The sequence below is a fragment of the Triturus cristatus genome, chromosome 2_2 (genome assembly GCF_964204655.1).
Source record: "Triturus cristatus chromosome 2_2, aTriCri1.1, whole genome shotgun sequence".
In the NCBI taxonomy this organism is placed as follows: domain Eukaryota; kingdom Metazoa; phylum Chordata; class Amphibia; order Caudata; family Salamandridae; genus Triturus; species Triturus cristatus.
The window spans coordinates 1,089,300,357-1,089,324,893 of record NC_140582.1 but is presented as its reverse complement, the minus strand read 5'-3'; the positions used below and the strand labels follow the sequence as shown (position 1 = coordinate 1,089,324,893).

Sequence of the window (24,537 nt, the reverse complement as noted above, 5' to 3'; positions counted from 1 at the left end):
TGATCTTGGCAGTCAGCATGAACAGGTTCTCCCAGTAACCGGTCTCCACTGAAGGGCCAGCTGTTCTTTGGGTGAATTGACCAGGAGTCACAGGAACATCCTGTTTTTTGGGTAGACTGGTACATAAAAAATAGGCAGCCTTTAAGTGTAGAAATGCTGGAAAATCATTCCTGTTGATGGATTGCAGGAACACTAGCAGTGAGTGCATCCTGAAACACTGAGCCTTGATAATCTTGATGAGTGCTGTTAAATCTAGAATCAGGTGCCATTCTCATACTTTCTTTCATACGAGGAAGACCCTTAAGTAGATTCCCTGATTGCGCTGGAACTTGGGCAGTAGCTCAATAGCCATTTTTTGACATTTTGTGCTCACTTCCTGTAAGCCTTAGGAAATAGATAGTGCTCCCTTCTCTAAGGTGTTGGGAGCAGTCTAGAAATCATACGAACATGTTACCATGCTGGATGATATCCAAGACCCCAGGGCCAAGTAAGTTATAAGCTACCATGGTAGGAAAAATTCCCATAATTTCCTCGCTACCGGCATGGATATTGAGGGAGGCGGGTGGCCCCATAAGTCAGGAATGTCACCATGGTTTTTGGACTTGCTGGAACAGAAGGAGCAGGAGCCTCTTCACTGACATCACGGACATTCTTCTGATTATTGTCCTATACTATATTGATAAGTAGTGGATGATGATTGCTGATATTCAATGGTCGAACATTACCAGAGGAGAAATGACCACGTTGCCCTTATGAGTTCCATCAATTAGATTGAAAGCCCTGCCTGAATGGTGTAAAGTGAACAAGCTGTTTGTGTATCCACCTATATAGATTCCCAAAATGCTGCTGGACATCAAAAAGCATGTTAAGCACTTTAGATTTGAAGTCAGTATGGAAGGATGCTCTTCTGAAAGAAACCATATCAGACTGCTCCTGTTGTTATTTGCCTGAATTTGTAGTTGGAGGCAGGCAATGAAGCATCAAAAAAAGCACTCTCTCTTAAAGCAAAGCTCTGTCCTTTTCCATGCAATCGGAAGATAATTTCTCCAACAAGGAAGAAATGTTATGCCATAACGGTCGTAAATCGGTAGAATGGCACTGGTGTTTCAAATAATTACAGGGATCGATGCGAAGGCTCCTACCACTTTGGGCATGTTAAAGAAATTAGATTATTTGGGGTGGGTGACTACCAATCTCAAGGAACAATAAAACCCTAGTCAGGCTGAGCCCTCAAAGTCACTAAATTAACCTGTGCTCAACATTCCTGTAGTTCTGGCACAGGGCAGACCGGATTAATTTAGGGCAATCTTTAAGTTAGTTTTGCAGTGCCAAAACAGCAATAAAGTCAAAATGCAATGCAATGCAATAAAAACCCCAAACCAAATTAGAAAAATAGATTAACGTTTAATAAACTAAATGGCAACAAAATGACAAAAATCCAATGAAAAACTGGAAAGATGAAGTCTTTTAGAGAATCAAGTAGAAATCGCACCAAAAACCACAATTTGCTAGTGATAGTCAAGGGTCACTGTAGACTGGGACCTGTGTGCAATTGGAGGCTGACAGCGATGGAGCGTGGGTGGGTCAGATACTCCATCCAGGTTCATCCTGGTCAAAGATTTGACCTTCTGACTTAGGGCCTGGTTTAGATCTCGGCGGGCGGGTAACTCCGTTACAACAGTGACTGATATCCCGTCCGTCAAAATATAAATCCCATGATATCCTATGGGATTTATATTTCGGCAAATGGCATATCCATCACTGTTGTGACAGAGTAACCTGTTTGCCGATACCTAAATCAATCCCATATTCTTTTAGGTTGCAGTCCACCACAGTAGTACGCATTTAAAGTCCCCCAGGATCTCAGGGGAGGCACTTAAAGACTCACATGATGTCAGGCAGAGGCCACCAGCAGGATCCAGCCCAGGTTCAGTTGCCACTGGTCACCTGAGCAGCTGCGGTAGAGGCCTCTTGTTGCATATTTTATCCCTGTAACCACACAAGATGTCAGTCTTATGTCCATTGGGTACAAGCAGGAGCAGGTCCGGTCCCTCAGTGCATGATTAAGGTCACATACTGCAGATCTAGTCCTTTCTGATGTTTTGCAGGTCCAGGAAGTGTCCTCAAGTTGCCTGGGCACCTGGAGCTGCCACATTTTCGCCTGGCACCAGCTACCAGGCACTAGTGTGTGGGAATGCGCCTGAACACATCCTAACCAATGGGGTAAAAGACCCTGGGGCCAACCCTACCTACTGGTCATTTTCAAGATGGCTGAGGTATTCAGCCACAGTACACATGGGCTCTGAGGGCTGAGGATTTTGTGAAAATATATGGTAATCCTAGTGTCTTCCGACATTTAAAACTAAAATCCAGTTTGAGGCAGCCACTGTACCCACAATAAACCCAGAGAAAGATGTCTGGTTGGACAAATTTGGAGTTCTTCAGCAACCAGACAGTAGATACACAATATTTGTCTTGTTATCCTGTTCTCTCCCCTTTCAATGGTGCCCCAAACGTTTTATGTAAACCCAACAGACCTCTCAAGCGGAATTTTAAACTTGAGCAGGATTTGACACTCTATTGTCAAAAAGGATGTCAGTCGCCCCCACCTTGATTATTCTTTGGAGTTCAGAGGAGTCATTTCTTCCCATTCAGACCTCCTTACTATTTGCTCCTGGGAGGCATTTCACACCTACTCACATCTGTTCAAGGCTAACTGTAATTCCTGGCAGGGAGAAGCTGGGTAGCCAATGCAAATTAGCCCCCGGGTGCTTCAAGCAGGTAAAAGATAATGTGTTACTTTTCATTTGATATTTAATAAGAATGTTTCACCATTGAATTTAATTTTTAGTAACTGTTAAAAAAAAAAGTTGTTTGAATATTTTTCTAGCTGCTTCCATTTCTGAGATACAGTATTAGTACTATCTGTACTCTGGTTTTCTACTTAAGACAGCTAGACATGCCACAGTGAAAATAGCTTACGAGTGCTAGTCACTGTTATGGCATTAACATGAAATGTCTTACATGTCCTACTTGTAAATACCATGTGCCCAGCCATGTGAGCTACACTGCCCTATGTAGGGGTAAATTGTTAACATTTAAAAGGGAGCTTTTACCCATTCAGTTTTGTTTGAGCAGTCACGTTGCACTTTTTACACTACTGCAATTAGCCTACAATGGTTGGCCACTGTAGTGGATGGCACAATAGGTGCTATAGTTCACTAGTCGCAGTTACCTACCAAGCCCTGGGTATACTTTGTACTACATACTAGGGACTTATAAGCAAGTAATATATGCCAGTTTGGAGTATGCTTATGTTAGAAGGGAGAGCACAGGCGTTTTACTGCGCACAGCACGGATAAAGTTCACAGATTTCCAAAGCGAGCAAACTTTTATAGGGTCCAGTAAAGGGCAAAAAATCTAGAGTGACTATGCAAAAAAAATGGATTTACTACATCAAGGCATCAATTTGGCAGAATTTGGGTGTTGAAGTTTGCTCTTCAGAGTAGAGCAAAAGACACACAGTTGATGGACGGAATGCAGAACAAATCAAAAGTTCACCCCCAGTCAAGAGATCTGGGTTAAATCCATCATTCTTTTGCTCACCATGCCACCCCAGTTTCGACCTGGCCTTATGCAAATCAGTCTAGACCCTGTGCCTCAAGGGAACAGTCCAGCCCGAAATGCCATGCAAGGTCCTCCCTGTACTGGAAACAAGCATCCTAGGACCGGTTTCGGGGTTTCACCCCTCTTCAGCCAGGATAGCTTGATTCCAGTGGCACAGTGAGCCCAGGACCCACATCTGGGCATACCTGGCACACTTAGGGCGAGAAAGCAAAAGACACAATTGATGGACGGAATGCAGAACAAATCAAAACATTCACCCCCAGTCAAGAGATCTGGGTTAAATCCATCATTCTTTTGCTCACCATGCCACCCCAGTTTAGACCTGGCCATGTGCAAATCAGTCTTGACCCTGTGCCTCATGGGAACAGTCCAGCCCGAACTGCCAAACCAGGTCCTCCCTGGACTAGAAACAAGCATCCTAGGACCGGTTGTGGTGTGGGGGAAGATTTCGAGAAAACCTCAATGCAGGCCTCCTTTTTGAGCCAATGTCTCAAAGGAAGGTTGGGGGGCTTGCATGCAAGAACCATCCACTAGAGGCTTGTGGTTGGAAGAATGAATCCCTCCACATCAAAGTTTTGGCACTTCATGCCATCCAATTAGGATTACTGGCATTTCACCTACATCTAGTGAACCATTCTGATATAAATCACATCTGTCAACACAGCCTCAATGTATCAAATCGCCAAGCAAGAAGGTACAATATCACACACTGTCTCAGATGGCACTGCTACTATCTGACTGTGCCATGAACAGTGTAGATATCTTTGTGGAACATCTGCCAGTGATTCAGAACAAACCAGCAGACTGCCTCAGTCACTCTATGCTGGATTACAATGAATAGGAACTCCACGATCAACAACTCCAAGTCTGCAAGAAGTGGCGTTACTCCGCTCTAGACCTATGTGGAACACTGCAGAGAAAGAAACGCCATCATATACAAGCTTATTCTGGAAACCATATTCCAGAGGCAATGTTCTTTAAATGATGTAGCTGGATGTCTTTGTCTACACCTTTCTGCCATTTCCACTCTTTGCAAGGGTTCTTTGGAAGGCCAAAGCAGAGCCCTGTTCAATGATTTTGATATCCCCAGCATGGCCATGCCAGTTTTGGTACACAGACTTAGTTCAACGTCTGACTATCATGTTGAAGCTTCATCCATCACTTGTCGCTAGGATCAAAGGACATGTCCTGCATCATTCCTTGAAGTCACTGAAGCTAATAGCTTAGTACCTGATCACTTAGAATTTTGCTACTTGGACATCTTGGCTGACTGCACAGCAGTCGTAACGTGCAAAGGTATGCCTGCTTCAAATAAGCCCAACAACGGAGGCACTTTTACTAATGGTGCGCGAAAAGAAGTCTACATCTCATTACTATAAAGTTTCATAATGTATATTAATGCCTTCTTCACTCAGCTAAAGAAGCCTGAAATACTCCTCGGTTAGAGTCTATCTAGCAGCTATACCAGGATTTTAAACATCTGAGAAAGCTCCACCCTTGTTTACTCAAAGTATCATCAAGCAGTCCATGAAAGACCTTTTCAGAATTTTGTCCACCCCCATTCAACATTCTCCAAGGCCACGGCAGCTGAACATGGTGCTTAGTCAGCTAGTTCTGTCCCTTTTAAACCCACCCACGGGGTGGATACCAAGTATCTTGTGAAGGACAGCACTTCACTGGCATCGGCAAGGATAGTGCAGTAGCTTCTGGCCTTCATGATAAAGGAACCATTTATGGACTTAACAAACGATACGTTTAGTTTGTGCACCAAAGTGTCTTCAGTGTGCTGCCCAGAGTGTCCTCAGACTTTAATTTGAGTGAACCAGTCATTCTTCTGTTATATAGATTACACTTAGTCTCCATTTTAGTTTTCCTTTCTGACCTGATATCTTTTTAAGATGGTGGTTTGAACTTGTTTTTCACTAACACGAGTGAATGCCATGCACGCTTTTATTATAGTTCGACACTTTTATCCTGTGGTCTACGCTGTTTGTTTCAGGGACACTTACTCGAACGCAATGTCCTTGCTTTATTTTTGTGCCTGTAGGAGACAACTCTTTTCCCTAGACTAAGTAAAGATGTTCTTCTGCGTCTCTTGCAGAATGAGAAGTCCTGCGTTTTATTATGTACACTGCGTCCGTTTGAATTCAGTGAGAGGCACTTCACACCGGAGTTTTCAGGAATGCTGCTAGAGCTGTGAATGAGATGCAGCTCCACAGGCCCCGACAGAAGTAAATTCGTTGTGCAAGTAGAGATGTGTTCGGGCTTGCACAATAAGACTGAGTCCATTCGTAATGCATGGAGACCGGCTTCCTGAGACATTACACTAATTGGGTTAGATCATTCCAACTGTGACTGGCAGAAGGGTGCCCACACAGTGCTCTCATTAGTGTAGGGGTATTAGTGATATTAAGAATAACCAAATTGGTTGAATTATTTGTATTTTTCACCATACAAATAATGCTTATAACAGTGATGTCTCATTTGTCTAATAATCGCAGTTCATATTTTGCTTGCATGGATCCGTCCTTATCAATAAACATTTGAACATTTATTTTTGTCCCGTCTTTGTGAAACATGGGGCATGCAGAAGTGACAAACCTAAGGGTTAGATCTGTTTCAGTGAGTTCCTTGGGAATAAGGAGTGGTCATGTTCAAGGTTGCCGATAGCATCGATAACTCTGGAGGCATAGGAGTTTAGATGCACTACTGTGAGCTAGCTGGACCAACATTTAATAATGATGTCAGAAAACGTAGTCCCTGTATTACTGTGTTTTGTTAATCTAAAACACAGTCCTACTAAATTCGTAGGAACCGTATAACACTTCATTTGTTCTTCTCTAACCCTTCGATGCTTGATGTTAGGACACTACACACACTGGATGTAGGCAGGTGCATCAAGTTGTACATGGACAAAACCAAATATATCTGCTCAGCATTTTTATCTAGTTTGGCTATCCAGGCAGGTGTTTCCCTCAGTCTAGGTACTCAAATAAAAGCCTTCTTAGGTCTCGGCCTGGCGATAGCAGCGCATGCGATGCTCTCGCCATGCCGAGGGCTTCTTGGCATCAATACTGTTTCAGAAGCTTTCAGAATACCCACCCATCTTTTTCATTTGCTGGCATCATCCTCCATGCTAAACGCTGGAACTTGATTGAAAAGGAGGCTTCTTAGTCCCTCCTGGTTACCGGGATTGGATCTTTTACTCCGCGGCGTGACAGTGTCTTCAAATTACTCGGTGAGTACTTTCTTTTTCCATTCACACAATGGTGTAGCGTGGCGACAGCTTTTTATGTCTCGCTGAGGACCGCGCTTGTTTTTTTATTTTTTTTTATTGCACCCACGACATGCTCTCTCCTAAACTTGCAAACTTTTGTTTTGTTTAAGCAGCGCGGCAGCTCTTTATCTTGTGTTTTAAAGCGCTGTGGTTTTAAGGCACGCTTTATGTACTTTTGTCATGTTGGAGAATGGCGCTGTACATTTGCTGGCTCGCCGAAATCAGTTAAAACCAACTTAAGAAGTATGTACTGACCTCAATCAGAAGCTTGTTTCTCACTCCCGTATATATGGCAAGCACAAATAATCCTCCCGGATGACCATTTTCTTTGTCACTTCGACTTTAAATTTTATTTTCAAGCACACCGTTCCTGATGTGCAAGTTGGTTCCATTGACCATCACTTACTCATATTACTGTCACACATGTGATACGGAATCACGTCACTGGGAGTGACAGTCAGTCGCCTAATTCGGGAATTGTTCCGTGCTCCTCGGGTTTACGCTAAACTGCTGTCACGCACAATCTCGCTTTCTGGCCCCGGACGCTGACATCTTGTTGGGTTTTCCAGCCTATATTTAGACCACAAGGAGCGAGCGAGCGCCCGACAGCCCAGCAGCCTTCTCCCTCACCGCAGAGACCATTCCTGAATCTTGGATAGATACACACCATGACAGGAAGTCTTTCTCGAGCCCACTCTGGGCTAACTTCATCACACACACCAAACTCTTAAGGGTGCACTACACCATCCTTACAGGAAGGCCGCCCGGCCACCACTATTTCCCGGTTTTAATTTTAATGTCTACAGTTTTAAACAATATCATTTTCACAACATTCGTAAGCACTTCTCTAAAGAAACCACTCACACAAACCATACCATTTTCACGACCTTCGCATGCATTTTTATAAAGAAAGCACTCACGCAGACAGAACGCATTAGCAGTTACAATCTCTTGGACAACATTTGATTTTCAAGTTTAGTTTTGCACTCCCTTCCTTTCTTCTCCAGCTCGCAGCACTTTTTGTTTGTGTTCTTTGCGCCTGCGGGTTAGATTGCCATAAGTCACTGTACACCTGTACAATCACTTACTGTTAATTATAGGGTAAGCACCTTATTAGAATGTTTACTCTGTTTTGCTCCCATTCCTTCCGCAGACTACAAGATGCTTTGGTAAGTTCCGTAAGCCCTTACAGCAACACAGTTTTAATTGTTTTTCCCATGGCACTTTTTGTCAACCGACATACTCTGTAACAGAATGACGGTGACTCTAACCATACACAATATTAACTGACTAGGCACTAGGGCAATCCAAGTTCACTAAATCATATCTTGCGTATAAATACCCTCAGGAGCAGGGCTTTAAGTGGGATGAAAAAACTAGGGGGGCCTCTAAAAGGGGCGTGGCCAATGTAATTAAGGGCGTGGCTTAAAATACATCAGCCTAAACTAGCAATTACATCTGCTTACTTTACTTGTAAACAGAAGAACTTTCTCTAATTTCTGAGCCCGATTCACAAAGCCTTTTACTCAGTGATGCTGTATTCTGATGCTCATTGTCGTCTACCTGCAAAAACGACACCTACCTGGCAGGGCTGGGCATTCCTCAGACAGTGCCCCGGGCGAAATTACCTGGAGTCCAGCAGGGCAGTTCCAGTGCGAATTTTAGGTTCACCAACATAGGTTGAAAGTTTTGAATTATTAAGATCAAAATTTGTAGGAACGCACGTAAAAAAACAAGCATTAAAAATGCAATAGGCCTCGCCTTTCATTAAGTTAATGTTTTTTGCTTTGCTATACAATACCATTAGCAAATGGATTTAACTTAAAGGCGAGACCTATTGCATTTTCAATGCATGTTTAGCATTGAAGTCAGTTAAGGATGTCATTAGGTGACGTACATGAATTTCTGATATTAATCTGAAACAATAAGTGATAAATCACATAGGCAGGCATGTATGCTTATTAAATGCCACAAATTATATTAAACTTAAACAAAAATAAATTATGGGGATCAGTGATATTGTATAATACACTGACTGTGTTGTCCAATAAAGCTTCACACTGCTGCTCCTTTACATTTGAAAATGTACCGGATGCTCACCCTCTAGAGAAAACACATTAATGTCCATCTTGTATTAAGACAAAACTTGTGAAGGTAAGAAAGAATTGTCCATAGGAGTGATGGGCTCTTTGCCGACATTTTGATCCTACCCAGTGTAAATCCACGAGACCATCTTCAGGACCACTTTATTTAATGGAGATACATGAAAGACCCCACTCTTGGAGAGAGACAACTTCAGGAAAGGATTTTTTTTAATATCTTAGTGGTAGTCTTATAGGCAATGGAGACTGCAAGGTAATTCAAACAACACGCTCCACTAGCCTGAAAATAGTGAATTATGTAGACCGTGACCAATCGATGAATCAAGCAGACGATTTGGAGTGGGAGCGGTAACACTGCACTGCATCAGACTGCTCGAGCGGTGAGCTGGCGTTTAACAGACCCCAACGCTTTTCAGCTGTCTCCATTGTCAGTATGACTGCCATCTTGTCTTAATACAAGATGGACATTAATGTGTTTTCCATTGGTCAGGAAGGCAGGGGGAGAGATGTCTCCAAGTCTGAGAAGGAGATTTAGTATGGCTGCCTGCTTGATCCACTGCTCCTGCTCCAGCCCAAAATTCTTGTAGCCTAAGGAATGGTAATTTGAGGCCCGAGCGATTCTGGGAGGTATTCCCCCTTCCAGTTCCTGAGCCAGAAGTGCCCCTCGGCTGCCATCCATGTTTGGAACCCAGAAAAGTAACTTTGAGAGTAGCCAAAGAAATGTCAAAGGTGGATTATATGTTTATTTACAATGTTAGATGAGAGCCATTGTGAGAGTCTGGCTTAGTATATGGTGCTCACTTATGTAAGTGTAGCACCCTGCACTAATCTAGACAACCCTTATGGTGATTTTAGTGGTCTTAGACAACCTTAGAAAGCTCTCTAAGTGGTATGTGTGGAGAGCAGCCTTCAAGCTTAGTTCAGGAGGAGTGTAAAGCTGCTTGTTTTACCAGTACATAATCTTATGGTATAGGTTAAGTGAAAAAGAATCATGCAGTATAGTTGTAAAACTATGTATTTTATTACAAACACTCACTAATACATTTGTACTATATCCTACCTGGAGCTGGAAACACAATACACATAATACTTAATACATAGATCACTTAAGTAGCACAAGTACACAGTGGTCTCCAGGGGGAGACCATACTATATACTAAAATAGTGGAATGGGAACAATGACTCAAGTCAAGAATGGACCCAGAGGGCGTAGACATGTTGGGGACCCAAGAAACCGCCCAAGATAAGTTCCCAGGAACCCCATGTAGGCCGTGTGCAGAGCGTGAACACGACTACGTGATCAACACAAGTCAATGGGTAAGTTGCGGTTGCAGTTTTAAAGAAAAAGGACCCTTCCCAGTGGACCCTGAAGAAACCTTGTGGAAGATGGGAGGTTGGAGTCACCCCACCCTTGGATACCCCAGGAACCAGGATACCTATGTCAAGTGATGTCGTAAACCGCCGTAGACCACAATGGAGGGCTTCAAGAAAGATGCCGCTGGAGAAGAAGACTAAGGAGTCCGGTGGAACCCAAAGATGGATTTAAGATGAGAGGTACCTTCAAGCAGAGGGGACAGAGTCTATGCCACTTAGGAGTGACCAGGAGGCATGGAAGATGAATGTCCACCGAGGTCGGAGATGCAGGTGAGCTTGACGGTGCCCTTGAAGTTACAGCTGTGCAGACCAGGCGATGCTGTAGAAGACCAGGAGCTGTTCTCAATCTGTCCCACGTCGGATGTCGAGAGCAATGGGGTCAGTGTCCGGCAGGGGCTCCAACAAGCCTTGGCAGCGGCAAACCACGTAGTAGATGAAAATGGTGCAGTGTCGGGACCAGCAAGGTCCAAGTGACTCACCACGAGCAGTTAAGTCGGAGCAGGCCCTGAGCAAGCAGGGAAAGCCAAAGAAGACCCTAAAGAGGACCCACGGGCCGAAGGCACAGGACTCGCAAGAGGACCTCGAACAGCTCACCAATGAAGAAGGCCCACGGTGCGGAGGAAGCGGTGAGGGTGCAGATCTTGGCTGTGGGAGCTGCATGAGGTTGAAGCTTCTTGGAGCCCGAAGATCTCTGGAGGAAAGAGCCAACAAGACTTTGCAACGGCAAGCCGATGCAGTGCACAGGGGTGCTGTTCCAGCGGTTATGATGAGAGATACTGGCCTCCAACTCCGTATGAAGACAGTACAGGCCTCGTAGGTGTTGTAGAACCACCACCTGTGTTGCTGAGCCTTTCGGAGTCTGTGGGAGCCCAGGATCAGCAGACCGGTCAGTTGTGGTGCCTGCTGATGCAGGGGAGTGACTTCTTCACTCCAAGAGAGATTCCTTCAGGTGTCTTGGAAGTCCATAGGCCTGGTGAAGAACCTGTATGGAGAACGGGCAAAGACCAGCAGGACGACGAAACCAGGAGCAGCAGGAATTTTCCCCGGTGCAGTTTCGAGAGAAGTCCAGTGTGTCCACACAGTCGAAGTTGAAGTGGCATGTGATCTGAATCTTGTCCCACGACTAATCTAGGGACTCACCCACAGGTAAGCCCTTAAGGACCCTTAGGAATGGCTTGGGACGATTCAGGGGTCCCTCCCAGAGGAGGGCCTGGACAGTGGGGAGGATACTCCCATGTCCTTTGTCCAGTTTTGTGCCAGAGCAGGAGCCAACGGTTCCCTGAACTGGTTAGAACTGGTGTATGCAAGGAGGGTACCAAATGTCTCCGTGGTGCTGGCAAGCGCCTCCACCCTGTCCCAATACACTAAACCCTGTCTGGGAGGTGGTCACACCTCCCTGTGACAGGATATCTTTGTTCTGCCTTCCCCTGCTGGAGTTAGGCTCACCAGCAGGAAGGCAGAATCGGGTCTCTTCCCGGCAGCAGCCCTAGCTTGCTGTCTGGTTCTGGAAGACTGGTATCGGGAGCACTGAGGACCTCCCGAAGGAGCTTTACAGTGCATTGAATCATACCTCCCACGCCGTTTACGGTGTGGGGGTACGATTCCAACAAGTTTGATAGCAAACATGACTGGGTTCGATCCAGCCAGTTTAGAGGTGGTCAGCGCGTAATGACGCATGGCCCCTCTATATGTTTGACTGGCTGATGCACTTACAACCCGGGAGAATGGACTCCAAAGGTAATAGGGGTGCCTCGCTCATGCAGGGGCACCCTCAAACCTAGGACTCAGCACCCGCCATTCAGGATTGAACAGTCTGCCTTAGGGGTGACTTTTAAGTGTAGAGACTTCAGATGTAGGGAAACCTATATCTGTTGTAAGTGGCGCTAGCACCAGCTTACACAGGCTGCAATGGCAGGTCTGTAGTCACAATTTCAGTGGTCTCTTATGGGTGGCATAATACATGTTGCAGCCCATGTGAGACCCGTTGGTGTACTTATGCCCCGAGTACCTTAGTACCATATACTAGGGGCTAACAAGGGTACAGCAGTAGCCAATCTGGAGGGTACCTAGATACTCACCATGCCCAATTTAGGGAAGAAGCCCAGAGACAGGGGTCCTGATTAGCAGGATCCCAGTCAGACTAGTCAGAAAAACATGACACCAGCAAAAAGTGGGGTGACCATGAAAGCAGATCCTACTTTCCTACAGCCATACTGTCAGAAACATTCTGAAGGGCAATTAAACTGTGACAGACCTCCAATAAAGTCTGCTTAGTTGTGGTATATGGGTACCCTAGGTCTAGGCATCGAAAGCAAAAGAGGCAGCACACTGCTGCTTTTTCATGGATGATTTTGTCACTCAGGCACTGGGGAGGGAGTTTGGCTGTCCTCTTGAGCGAAATTGAGCTGTCCTTGAAGACTGGGTAATACATAATCTACCCTTAAGGCCCTCCTCAAATCTGTGTACACTGCTAAGGACCAATAAAGCATGCATCACTACTGTCCAAGGGAAACTCTGTCCTGGATTGATGAACTGCTAGCTCAGAATCCCTGCAGTGAGTTGCAGTTGGCATCCAGGTAGACTGGTGCAGAATGCTATATTGTCCCCGAGAATACACTGTCTGGATCCTCAGCAGGACAAAAGAGCGAGATCAAAAGGTGAATAGAAACTAGCATTGAATCGCAGCATGTGCATGACGTATCACTTGCATTAAACTAGTACGTCCAAGATTGCCTTTTGGAGAAGTGACTGCAGCTCTGTAAGCTTTCCCTAGTCCTAGAGATTAAAGTCGGCATGGGCCCCATACAACCTGCCCCTCTATGGCGAGGCAAGAGAAAGAGAGAGGCAGTTAGAAAGTACTAAACTCTTGACCCCTCCCTAGACCTCGCTATGTTTGGTGAGGATTAGAGCTGTACAGGTCGGCCACCTTCAAAGTTAAGGTTTTCAGTGCAGAAGAGGGATAAGGTAGTAAACTATCCGATGGCCCTGATGCACTTGTGCTTCGTGAGAAAGGTACCCTGTAGTCTTGCAACATTTTAACCAGATTTTGGCCAGATTGGTGCAGAAATTCTCTGAACCCAGGACGCCTGCAGCTTGAAGCTTCATTTTTTAAACCAGGCACTGGCGTGGTGAAAAAATGTTCTTGAGGACTGAGGCAACCAAGGTTTTGACTGGGAATATAATCTTTCTCTGTATATTAGTTCAGCACCCACTTGGCGCTTGGGTGAACAAACTCTTTCCTCCACCAGGTCCCCCCTGCATGTTTTCCTCTCATGTCCTCCTTACAGTTTTTGTGGTATTTCAAGTTAGTGATGTCAGTCGATCTGCACACCCTCTTTTCCAGATGAGTAACATTTTGCATTTTTGTCTGCTACACACTGCACGAGTCCGACCTTCCATCAGTGTCCATGCACACATGAGAGCTAAGTTGGCATTCTCCAGACATATTCAAGTTGGGCTTGAGGGGTGGCTACATTTCTGCTTGACAATTCATTGAACCATTAAGCATCCTCAAATTTATGCAACTTGTTTTAGAATAAAAAATATTTTGTGATTTATGTAACCTTTTTTAATTGATGGTGTGCTAACTCTTCCCACCTCTGTTTCCTAGGTTCAGGCTGCTCAATCTGAAGCTAAGATTGTAGCTCAGTATCACGAGCTAGTGGCTGCGGCTAGAGCAGAGTTTCAGCGGGAACTGGACAGTGTAACTCCAGATTTAGCATCCGGTTGGAAAGGAATGAGTAAGTCTGTAGTAGCACATACGTACTCCTGTGAACTTTAATTTTGCACAATTTCTTGCATCACATTTAAAAACAAACCGAACTTGGCTGTGTATCACCTTAAATATTGTGTGTTGAAGTCACAAATAGTTTCTCCGAATAATTGCCTTATTCCTGTCTTAGATTTGAATTACACCTGAATGTTTATGACTAAAGTGAAATTGTCTATGTTGTGTCTTACTCCATGCAAAAGTGTGAGTTACAAGTTGATTCAGAGTTGTGTTGGAGAGTCCCAGCCACAGCTTGACCAAAAGTGTGTCCACTGACGTGGTGGTAACACCTTTGGCAAAAATACTCATGCTCTCTCAATGTCAATCTTTTCCATCCCAATAAGTCTGTGGAGGATAACTATAAGTTATTCACAGATCACATAACTAAGGTTTTAGATCATTGTATACCTATAAAGCCACTAAAGAAGGCAAGGAAGCGATCAGCGCCCTGGTACAATGAGAAGCTGCGCCTTCTCAGACTCTCTCGTAGACAGGCAGAGAGGAAATGGAGGAGAAGCTACTCTGAGGTAGATAAAAAAGATCTAAGACAGGTACAACTACAATATAAAACTCTCATCCTGAGATCTAAGGCAGATTTCTATGCCAATTCCATCACACAGGCGTCTAATGGGTCTAAAGCTCTCTTTAAGATCGTTCGAGACCTTACTAACCCAGACTGTATGAGCAATAGAGTCGCCCCCTCGCAAACTCTATGCAATGAAATCGCCTCCTTTTTCCAGGAGAAGATCTTTAATATTGTAAATAATCTACAGGTCAACATCCATCAGCATGGCTCTGAGGAAGCAACCAGCCCGGCCAAGGGAGATCTTAAAACGATCGCCTTTTTAGACCGCTTTCAACTCTTCTCTCAGGAAACTTTTGATAACTTGACAGAAAGTGTGTCGTCGGGCTCACCTCTAGATCCTCTACCCCACAAGATCTGGAAGCTGTACGGTCATCACACCTTCCCTTGGCTAAGGATGATCTGTAATCAATCTTTAACAGATGGATCCGTTCCAGACTGCTGGAAACTAGCAGTGGTAACCCCACTGATAAAGAAGCCGAATCTGGACCCTTTGGTGCCAGCTAACTTCAGGCCTATTTCTCTCCTACCTTATCCGGTGAAATTATTGGAGAAATCCGTAAGCAAGATCTTATCTCAGTTTCTGGAAGAGAACCTTCTGTTGGATAGGGACCAGTTCGGTTTCCGTCCTGGCCACGGAACCGAAACAGCTTTAACCACCATGCTGGACCATCTTCGAATGCGGGCTGACAAAGGGAGTGCCATGATTCTGGTGCTCCTTGATATGTCAGCAGCATTTGACACGGTTAGCCACCCTGTCCTGCTGGAGAGGCTGAGGCAGATAGGTGTAAAGGGTAGAGCGCTGCAATGGCTTCAATCCTATCTAGAAGATAGGCAGCAGGTAGTTACCTTGGCACCGTTCTCTTCTAGCAGGTCTCCAGTTGCGTATGGGGTGCCGCAGGGATCCGCAATTAGTCCCATCCTTTTTAACATTTACCTGCGGCCCTTATTCCCGTTAATAAAATCTTTCGGAGTCAGCTTGGTGAACTATGCTGACGATACGCAGCTGGCCTTCTCTCTTGAGGGGGAAGACGCTCTATCTATGGATCGGTTCCATCAATGCATGAACCAGACTAAGGATTGGCTGAGAAAGAACTCGCTCCAATTTAATAGCGGTAAAACAGAGGTGGTCTTCTGCTCACCATTTAGGATCCCTAAACATCTCCCCTCCGAATTCTGTCTTACACCGGAGGAAGGACCCCTCATACCAGTTAGGAAGGCCCGTAATCTTGGGGTGATCATTGACGACGACCTTCAGATGGTATCCCAGGCAAGCAAGAGTGCTAATGTCTGCTTTGCCTTGCTGCGGCTGCTTCGTAGTATCCTACCTCTTCTCCCTAGGGAGTCGCGAGCTACAGTGGTGCGCAGCACGGTATTTAGCAGACTCGATTACTGCAACTCCCTTTATCTGGGGGCTCCACAGTATATTCTTCAAGGATTGCAGAGGATACAGTCGGCCGCAGCTAAATTGGTGCTCGATAGGCGACGCTGTGCCTCGTCCACCAGAGCACTAAAGGATCTACACGGGCTTCCTGTAAGGGAAAGGGTCCTTTTCAAGTCCATGTGCATTTCCTTTCGAGCAGTGCATGGACTAGGCCCAGCCCCCTTACAGGATAAGTTCGCTCACTACCTACCAAGTAGGCAATTGCGTTCCTCTACAGCTGGTCTACTGGTGGTTCCGAGGTACAAGCGTGTTAGGGTGGGTGGAAGAGCCTTCAGCACAGTAGCCTCTGGCATGTGGAACAAGCTTCCGGCGAACTTGCGGCAGTGCAATTCCCTTCTTGAATTTCGTAAGGGACTCAAGACCTGGTTATATCCCAAAGCTTAAACCAGGCAAGCTTTCATGACTCCTTTTGTTATCTCTGTTGTCGCTCCCCAGTCTAAGCGCCAGGATGCCCGTAGGGCGATAGTCGCGCTATATAAGTTTCTCATCAATCAATCTCTACTGGCAGACAGGCCTGGCTTAATTTCTTTGTTCTCCAAAAGCAGTCGTAGCATTGTTTGTTTTGGGGAAAAAACTGTCCGTCTCTGTTGGGAGGACATTGGCATTCAGCATGCCTGGTGTCAAAAGGGCTACCATAAATAGGACAGTTCTGCTGATACCATTGCCATCGGTCTTTAACTGACAGTTTCTCACCATTAAATGAGAGTGGGAAACCACAAGGTGGGCAGGCAGTATATCCACCAATTTGTCACCTTGTTGACCTCCAATAAAGGTCCTTGCTAATACATTTCCAGGAGTAAGACAAGTTTACTCGTGGAAATTAGTTTTGAGATTAACACCGCTTTTTTTTCCTGAGTAAGCACATTTTGCTAAGACACAACTGCTCATAAAGATGGTGCATTTGAAATATGTAAAAAACTTTTACCATGCTTTTGGCTGCTATCGTGAAAAGGAAAAGCAGCTGGACAGTGTGCCGGGTGACGCCTGGAGAGGTTAATCACGTCTTTAGTTCTTACATACAGGCAGTGTAATGAGAAGAGAATTTAGGGTAGTGCAGTGCCATTTGCAGGGAAGGTTTTTTTCTCACACTCTATAGATGGTTGGAGTGTCCGTGTGAAGAGACTACCAGTGGTGGCTCTGCAACATCTGCTGTTGGTTTGATGTTTATAATTAGATAGTTTTTTCCCGATTTTTCCAGCATTGGAGCTTTCATAGATTCACATGTTTGAATCATTCTGTGTTATTCAGCAGAGAATACTCTGGTACATTTAAATATCAATGCCCATAGGTCCAAACAACTGTGTTTGTTTGGTAACACATTTCCCTTACTTGAAATGACTCCAACTTTGGCCATCGAGGAGAATGTGTGCAGCACCGTAGCTGGGATTTCTACCATATGCCATATATAGGGGTGTTCTCCATCAGAGCTCTTCTCTGTCTTGACACATTGATTGCATTTAACTGGATGTTTACCTTTTCTTCAATTCCCCTGACTCTTTTTCAAGCCTAAATTCAGCTGTGCTGTACAGTGATCCGTTTCAGTGGTTATTTCACCTTTTATCATGGCCCAAAAGGTAAATTGTAACTTCAGTGAAAAAGATCTCTGTAAAAAAAAAAAAAAATTTAATCTTGTGAAATAAGGTCCATGCGGTTGAACTCAAAGGGGAATATACAGCTTGCCCACAAGCTGAAAGCATCTTTCTGCGAAAGCTTCAAAATGTGTCCATCAAAGAGGATGGCGACGGGCCCGGTTTCTAAAAGAGAGAAAAAAGGATTCTGCATCGTAGTATTTCCATTGATAGCCATAAGTGGTTGAATGATCTTTGTGGACTGTGTGCTGACTTATATTTTAAAACTACTTATCAGCATCTTGGGTGCAAAGGGAGGTTAAAAATAAGAAACAAATGTAACTGTATAGACTTCTAATGTAAAACAGAGTGTAAAGAGTCTTGTCTCTTTAAGAACTCCAGATGACCCCTCTAGCCATGATGCTTCATTTATAGTCCTGAACACCAAATAACTCTACGTGCAAATGGAATATTGTAACATATTTGTTCAGCAGACAGAAAATGATAAGCGACGGACCACGCACACTGCCAGCCAAGTGTTACACACACACTGCCAGCTGAGCACAAGTCCACACACACCCCCAGCAAAATGCAGGTTTACACACAGCCAGCCAAACACCAGTGAACGCAGACCGTCAGCGAACACCAGTTCATACACACACACACATTCACACAAACTTTCGCTAGTGGGAAGTGATTTTCTGCCCCCTTGAGAGCAGACGTGCCTAAAAATATCGCTGATCTGCCCCAAGGGGGGTAGAAGTAGCCAAATGTGTTCTATAAAAAGGGGAGCAACCCTTGCCTAAGGGGCTGCTCTGTGACATGCCCATCAACATATCTCTGGTGCCTAGTGTGCTTTCTGCCCCCCTTTTGTGTTGGGGGGTAGGGGCATTGGAATGCTCATTTGGGCAGCCTCCCTTCCTCTAAAAAAAAGAAAAATCAATCATCGTTGGTGCTCAGTGGGCTTTCTACCCCTCCCGCCGGGGGGCTGATTGGGGACTGTCCCCTTTTGTTTTGAGGGGGGAGGCATTGGCCTGTCCATTGTGGACAACCCCCACCCCTGGTTTATTAAAAAAAAAAAAACTTCCCTGGTGCCTAGTGGGCGTCAGCACACCATGCGTTCGATCGCCATTACATCAAAGAAAAAAAATGCCTCCGGAGGATGGAGAAGCTTTTCCCCACCTCCTGATGCAAAAATAGGAAATCCCTCTGCTGTTTTCAATAGAGGGAGTAGGCGGTGGAGTCCCTTGGACGTAACGGTTACGTCCATGGCACCATAGCGCCACAGCCATGAACGTAACCGTTACTTCCATGGCAGCCAAGGGGTTAAAGACAGTCATGTACTATGTCGTCTGTCTTTAAAGATGGTGAAACTGTAGCAGATAAATTGGCCAAAAAGTCTCGTTTAAAAGATTTTGACATACTTAAATACACATGGGTAAGGCCCTCTAAGACATCCATGTTCTTTTTTGGAGATTACTGTAAACTGCAATATCTCTCTTGAGAGGGCTTGGCTAATTCTTTATTCTGGGTCGCCTCAGAGTAATTGCCCTCTGCAGCTCTTTTGACATAGTTTTGACATTTAGGACCTGGTTGCCTTCATCGTGGACTCAAAATGAACACCATCCATCTAAGACCTAAGACCTTAACCATTAGGCCAGAGTAAGACTCTGGAGGAGTCTAACATTTTCTCAAACACTCCCTCACAGGAACAACTCACTGTCGCTAATCGAAGTGTCTCTGTGTTCTGTCTAAAACAACAATGTCAATGCACAACAGGAAAGACTCCCAAACAAATACAGAAAAAATGTGAGAGGAGAGAAAGCACCTTACGGTCGTAACACCAAGGGGGGCTTGCTGGTTGGTACTCACTAGCACACCCACTTCTCATCATCGGTTGCTTTCTCCCCGTGAAGAAAAGGTGGGTGTTCCATCGTGAAGTTCTCAAACAATGAAGGAAAGAAGACCGTGAAGAAACAAAATAAAGATGTGCTGTCAGTGCTCTGTGTCACTAAAGTGTCCACTGGACCCCGTGAGAACATAACTTTACGTCTAGCCAGTGAACAGTACCTCATTTTAAACGTTGGGAACTTTTCTCACAGGGTCCAGTGGGCACTTTAGTGACACTGAGTACGGACAGTGCATCTATATTTTGTTTCTTCACGGTCTTCTTTCCTTCACTGCTACAAATTAATTTTTGAGGTCTGCTAAAGATTGCAGCATAAAGCTTTCAGGGGAAACAGCCTGTACAGCGAGGTGTTTACTTTGTCGTGCCATTACCATACATTTTTTACCATACATGTTTTTACCACATATATGCCTTTCTCTTCCAGGGGATCCTCCTCAATAGTCATAAGCACATGAATATTCCCGCAGATGCGCGGGGACCCCGGAAAACATATATGTGCAGGGTCGCAAGTTCTAGTTAGCTGAACTATCTATAACGGGGGAATTTCACGGGTTTTGTACGAGTGAAATGTCCAGCTAACTATAAGATATATATATATATATATATATATATATATATATATATATATATATATATATATATATATATATATATATATATATATATATATAATATATATTTTTTTTTTAGAGAGAGAGAGAGAGAGCTTCATATATGTTTTCACATATATGTGTAAATGTTTTCCAGGGTCCCCGCACATGGCCGGGAATATTCTTGTGCTTATGACTTTGATGAGGATACCCCTGGAAGAGAACTAGGATTACAGGTAAGTAACTTATCCTTACAACACATGCCTTTACCACGCATTTAAGGTAAGATGGGGATTATGTGAGGTCTCCAATCTGACATACGGCAAGCCATTCTCCTTGCCCCTCCAGAGCTTAATGTAGTGATGGATGCAGGCTCTGAAGTCACCTGGACAAGGTAGGGTTCAGAGGTCTTCCTTCTCAGATGTAACCATGCCACCACATAAATCTTATGGTGGTAAGAGCCATTCATGTGGCCATAAAGGCCTTTGATCCTTCCATCAAGGGAGGTTCGTCCCTGTTGCTGACAGAGTATGACTGCCATATGGTACTGCAACAAGTAGACCGTAACGGTGTCTTGTGCCTACCATATGGAGACTTCGGAGCTTTGGCAATTCACAGGATTTCCCTGACAGTCAGTCAGCTAGTGGGATCCCTAGTGGCCCTTGCATCTGAAGGTGGCTCAGAGTATCTTCACCCAGTGGGGCATAGATTTATTCTCGGTCTACAGCTTTTTGCACTTCTGAGTTTCCTCCTCATGGGTCTATTGGAAACATATCCTGCCTTCGGTGGGGCTCTGGCCTCCTATGTGTGTTTTAGCCTCTGCCATTGATAATGCGGGTTCTGAGTAAAGTCAAGTGGAACAAAGTACAGCTAATCCTGGTGGCTCCTGTATGGCCCAAGTAGGCCCGATACTCCGAACTGCTGATGCTTAGCATCTGTCCTCTACTTTGGCTTCCTCTTAGGGAGGACATTTTGTCCGAGCAGCAAGTCAGGGTGCCTATCTACACAATCTACACCATCATATTGGAAGACTGAGCAGAATCAATAGAGGGGCTTTCACCTACCATTTGAAGTAGTAAATGTGATTTTAGCAGCCCTCCACTCTTTCACCAAATCCGTGTCTTCATGTCGCTGGTCTGAGTTTCTCTCTTATTGTGAGGAGAAGTAGGTTGATCCTCTACAAACTAAACTGTCAGATACACTTGTGTATGTGTTATCTTTGGCCTGGCATAGCTGTGTTGTGGACTCTGTTAACAGATACTAGCCCTACTGGCTTTATTTAATTTTCCTGTTCGGCCTTCATTATTGAAATCAGCTGATTTTTGAGACTTAACTTTGAAGTTAGTGTTTCCCATTTCCATTTTTTCTGTATGTTGTGCTAGCGATCTGCAGGCCTGGTCAGTTCAGCCACCATATATTATCTTATTTCCTGCTAAACTTGTGCTTAGGATATGAGCATCCTGTCTCCCAAACGTGATGTTGCCTTTCAACGTGTGGCTGTCCATTAAGCTTCCGGTGTACTTTTTCTCTGCCACTTGCATCCAAAGAAGAGGAAAGACTACACTGGTTGGACCCCAGCTTGCCTTTAGTTCTAATGAGTAACAGGACAGTCCGGTGTTTGCTCGGTGCGCTTGTACAAAGAAGGGAAACGTGGGCCAGAAAATGACCTTGTACAGATGGGTTGTCCTCTGCATCAAACTGTGTTATGTCCTTGCCAAAAATGATTCTCCAGTGCACCTTCAGAGGCATTCGACCAAAGGCTACAACTGCTGCTTTGGTCTGTGGTATTCTAGATGTGGGCATCTGCTAACTAGTCAAATTGGCAGCTGTACATTCTTTTACCAGGTGTTAATGGATAAAGTCCATCGTGTGCTGAGGGGCCATTTTGCCTGCTTGATCATGCACGATTTCTTAACGACCACTCCCCAAACCCACTTCCTTAGAGTGGGCATTAGTTTGGTGACAAATCAGCTATTAGAAATATCCATAAGAAGGATATGCAACAAATTTCACTAACACTGTTTCTCAGGGTATGTCCATTGATGGTGATAAGCACTGAATATTCCTGCCCACCTGCGAGGATTATTTGACTGCCTAAATCTTTCACAAACCCTTTTCAAAAAGATAACGTATAAGAGGACAGTGTAGGCCCTATAGGCTGCTGTTATGTAAGTATCCCATCATGCCCGGCAGGTGGCAGTTGTTTCAGTTCTTTTTTCCGGCACCTTGTGACAGGATCTTGGAGCACTGAGCTTAGCCTTTTTCACTTCTTTTCCTCAAAAATCGCACTAGGAGCTTTTTGACAACTGTTTCACTCTACGGATTTCATCTGTTCCGGTGTTTTTCTGTTTTTTCTGACTAATCTTTTTCCATTTGTCAAATAAAATGCCATCTTAATTTGACTAGTGTCCTGCCTGTGGAAGAAAGGAGGTCATGTCTGCATCATCTGCCTTCCTGAGAGCCACATTCCGGACAGGTGTCCACACTGCAAGAAGTTTTCCAGGCACATCTTGAGGTAAAGGGAGAAGATTCGCGTTCATGGTACAGCAAAGCGACGTAGGCAACAGGTACAATGAGAAGGTGGGACATTCAGAGAGCAAGGAAAGGGTCTGTCCTCTACCAGGGCTCTTCCACCTTCCTCTGAGGACTCCAGGCGCAGGAGATCCAAAAGGATAAGCCCACATCAAAAACAATAATGTTCTAGGACGACGTCAAGAGCATCTACTCAAGATAAGGTACAGTCTCTACATTTTCACCGTTGAGGGCTGGTTTGAAGAGGAGACGACGTTCGACATCAAGACATAGGAGGTCAACATCAAAGGATACCACGACATCAAGGCGCAGGAAAAGGTCGACGTCCAGACTATCCAGACCAGTCGAAAAAGTCAGAAAACCAAGACGTCTACCATCCTCTTCTGACTTTTGAATACTCCAGCACATATTCTCTGTCATCTCCTATCCTGCTTCCAAACTCTCCTATGCCTCCTCCACCTCCGACTTTACCTCCTCCAGCACCTCTTCCACCTTATTTGCCAGAGTGGCTTCCACAGCCACAACCAGTGGAAGATCCTCCACCAAGGCCTCTACTATCTCCTCGACTATCACAATCCAGATCTCCTCATCGTTCAAGACATTCCAGGAATCGCCATACGTCCTAGTGTTCCTTGTCACAACCATCTTCTTGACCCACACATGGCCGTTATGCGTCCAGGTCCAGGTCTAGAACATGTACAAGTTTGTTGTTTGACCTATTATTCATCTTCCTCCTCCAGCGCTGCCAGATATTCACCAACACTGTCTGATTCTCCTCCAACCAAGTCTCTCCAGTGGATGACAAACTCCTTTCAGCAGGTACTTGTGCGAGGTGCTTCAAAATTGAACATTCCATTGCCGGCTCTCACTCCATCTACATTAGTGGTTTTCGAGATGCTTCACCACCGAACAATGTCCAAACCCCTCCTACCACTGGTTTCAGGGCTATTGGAACCAGCCATGGAGCCGTTTCTTAACCGGCTTCAGCCAAATCCTCTCCATTGAGGATGCAAAAACAAGTATAGACCTCCAGAATAGAGCCCGCTGTTTCTCTGCTCAGACCCTCCCCCTGATTCTGTGGTCATTCCTGAAGGAAAAAAACTGCATTCCACTACTTTTGTAAACAGTCCCACCAGACAAAAATTAAGAAGCTATATTCAGTGGGGCGCCAGGTTTGTGGTACAGCTGCTACTGCCATGAAAGCAGCAAGTGCGTCTAGCCTGCTGGGTAGATAGGACAGTGCTTGTTGGACCCCTTTCAAACATTTGCATAAGACCTCCCAAGACATCGGCAAGAGGACTTCCTTGAGGTGATAAATTAGGGCATTATGGTCTCTAGTCAAGTCATTAGTGCTGCCGTAAACTCATCATTACTAACGGCCCACGAGCACTGTCATGGTTTGGCCCTAAGAAGGCACTCTTGCCTTCGTCTTACAGCCTATTAACAAGAATCCCAACAACGTATTCATAATCTTCCCTTCTCTGGATCCACCTTATTCTGCAGTCATACCGATGATGAGATGGCTCGGATGACGTCTGAGATAGAGACCCTGAAGATTGTAGGTCTAGAGAAACAAAAAGTACAATGAAAGCACACCCACAAACCATATCAACTATGTTTTTACCCGCAGAGGGTTCAAACTCCTTCAGTAGCACCAAGGTCACCAACAACTGCAGCAAGAAAGACCTTCTCAACAACAGCAATGTCTCCAACCCAGAGGAAGAGCTAGCCACCAGCCTGTTCAAGGGGGAAAACATCCAGC

At 45.0% G+C, this 24,537-nt stretch overlaps 1 protein-coding gene across 2 annotated transcripts in view; it reads left to right on the top strand.

Moving 5' to 3' along the window:
* IMMT (inner membrane mitochondrial protein) overlaps positions 1 to 24,537 on the top strand; it is a 472,217-nt gene that overhangs the window by 294,610 nt on the left and 153,070 nt on the right. For both annotated transcript variants that reach the window (XM_085642618.1, XM_085642619.1), the window contains one exon: positions 13,991 to 14,120. In XM_085642618.1, coding sequence (XP_085498744.1) covers positions 13,991 to 14,120 — 130 coding nt within the window. The remainder of the gene's footprint in view (positions 1 to 13,990; positions 14,121 to 24,537) is intronic.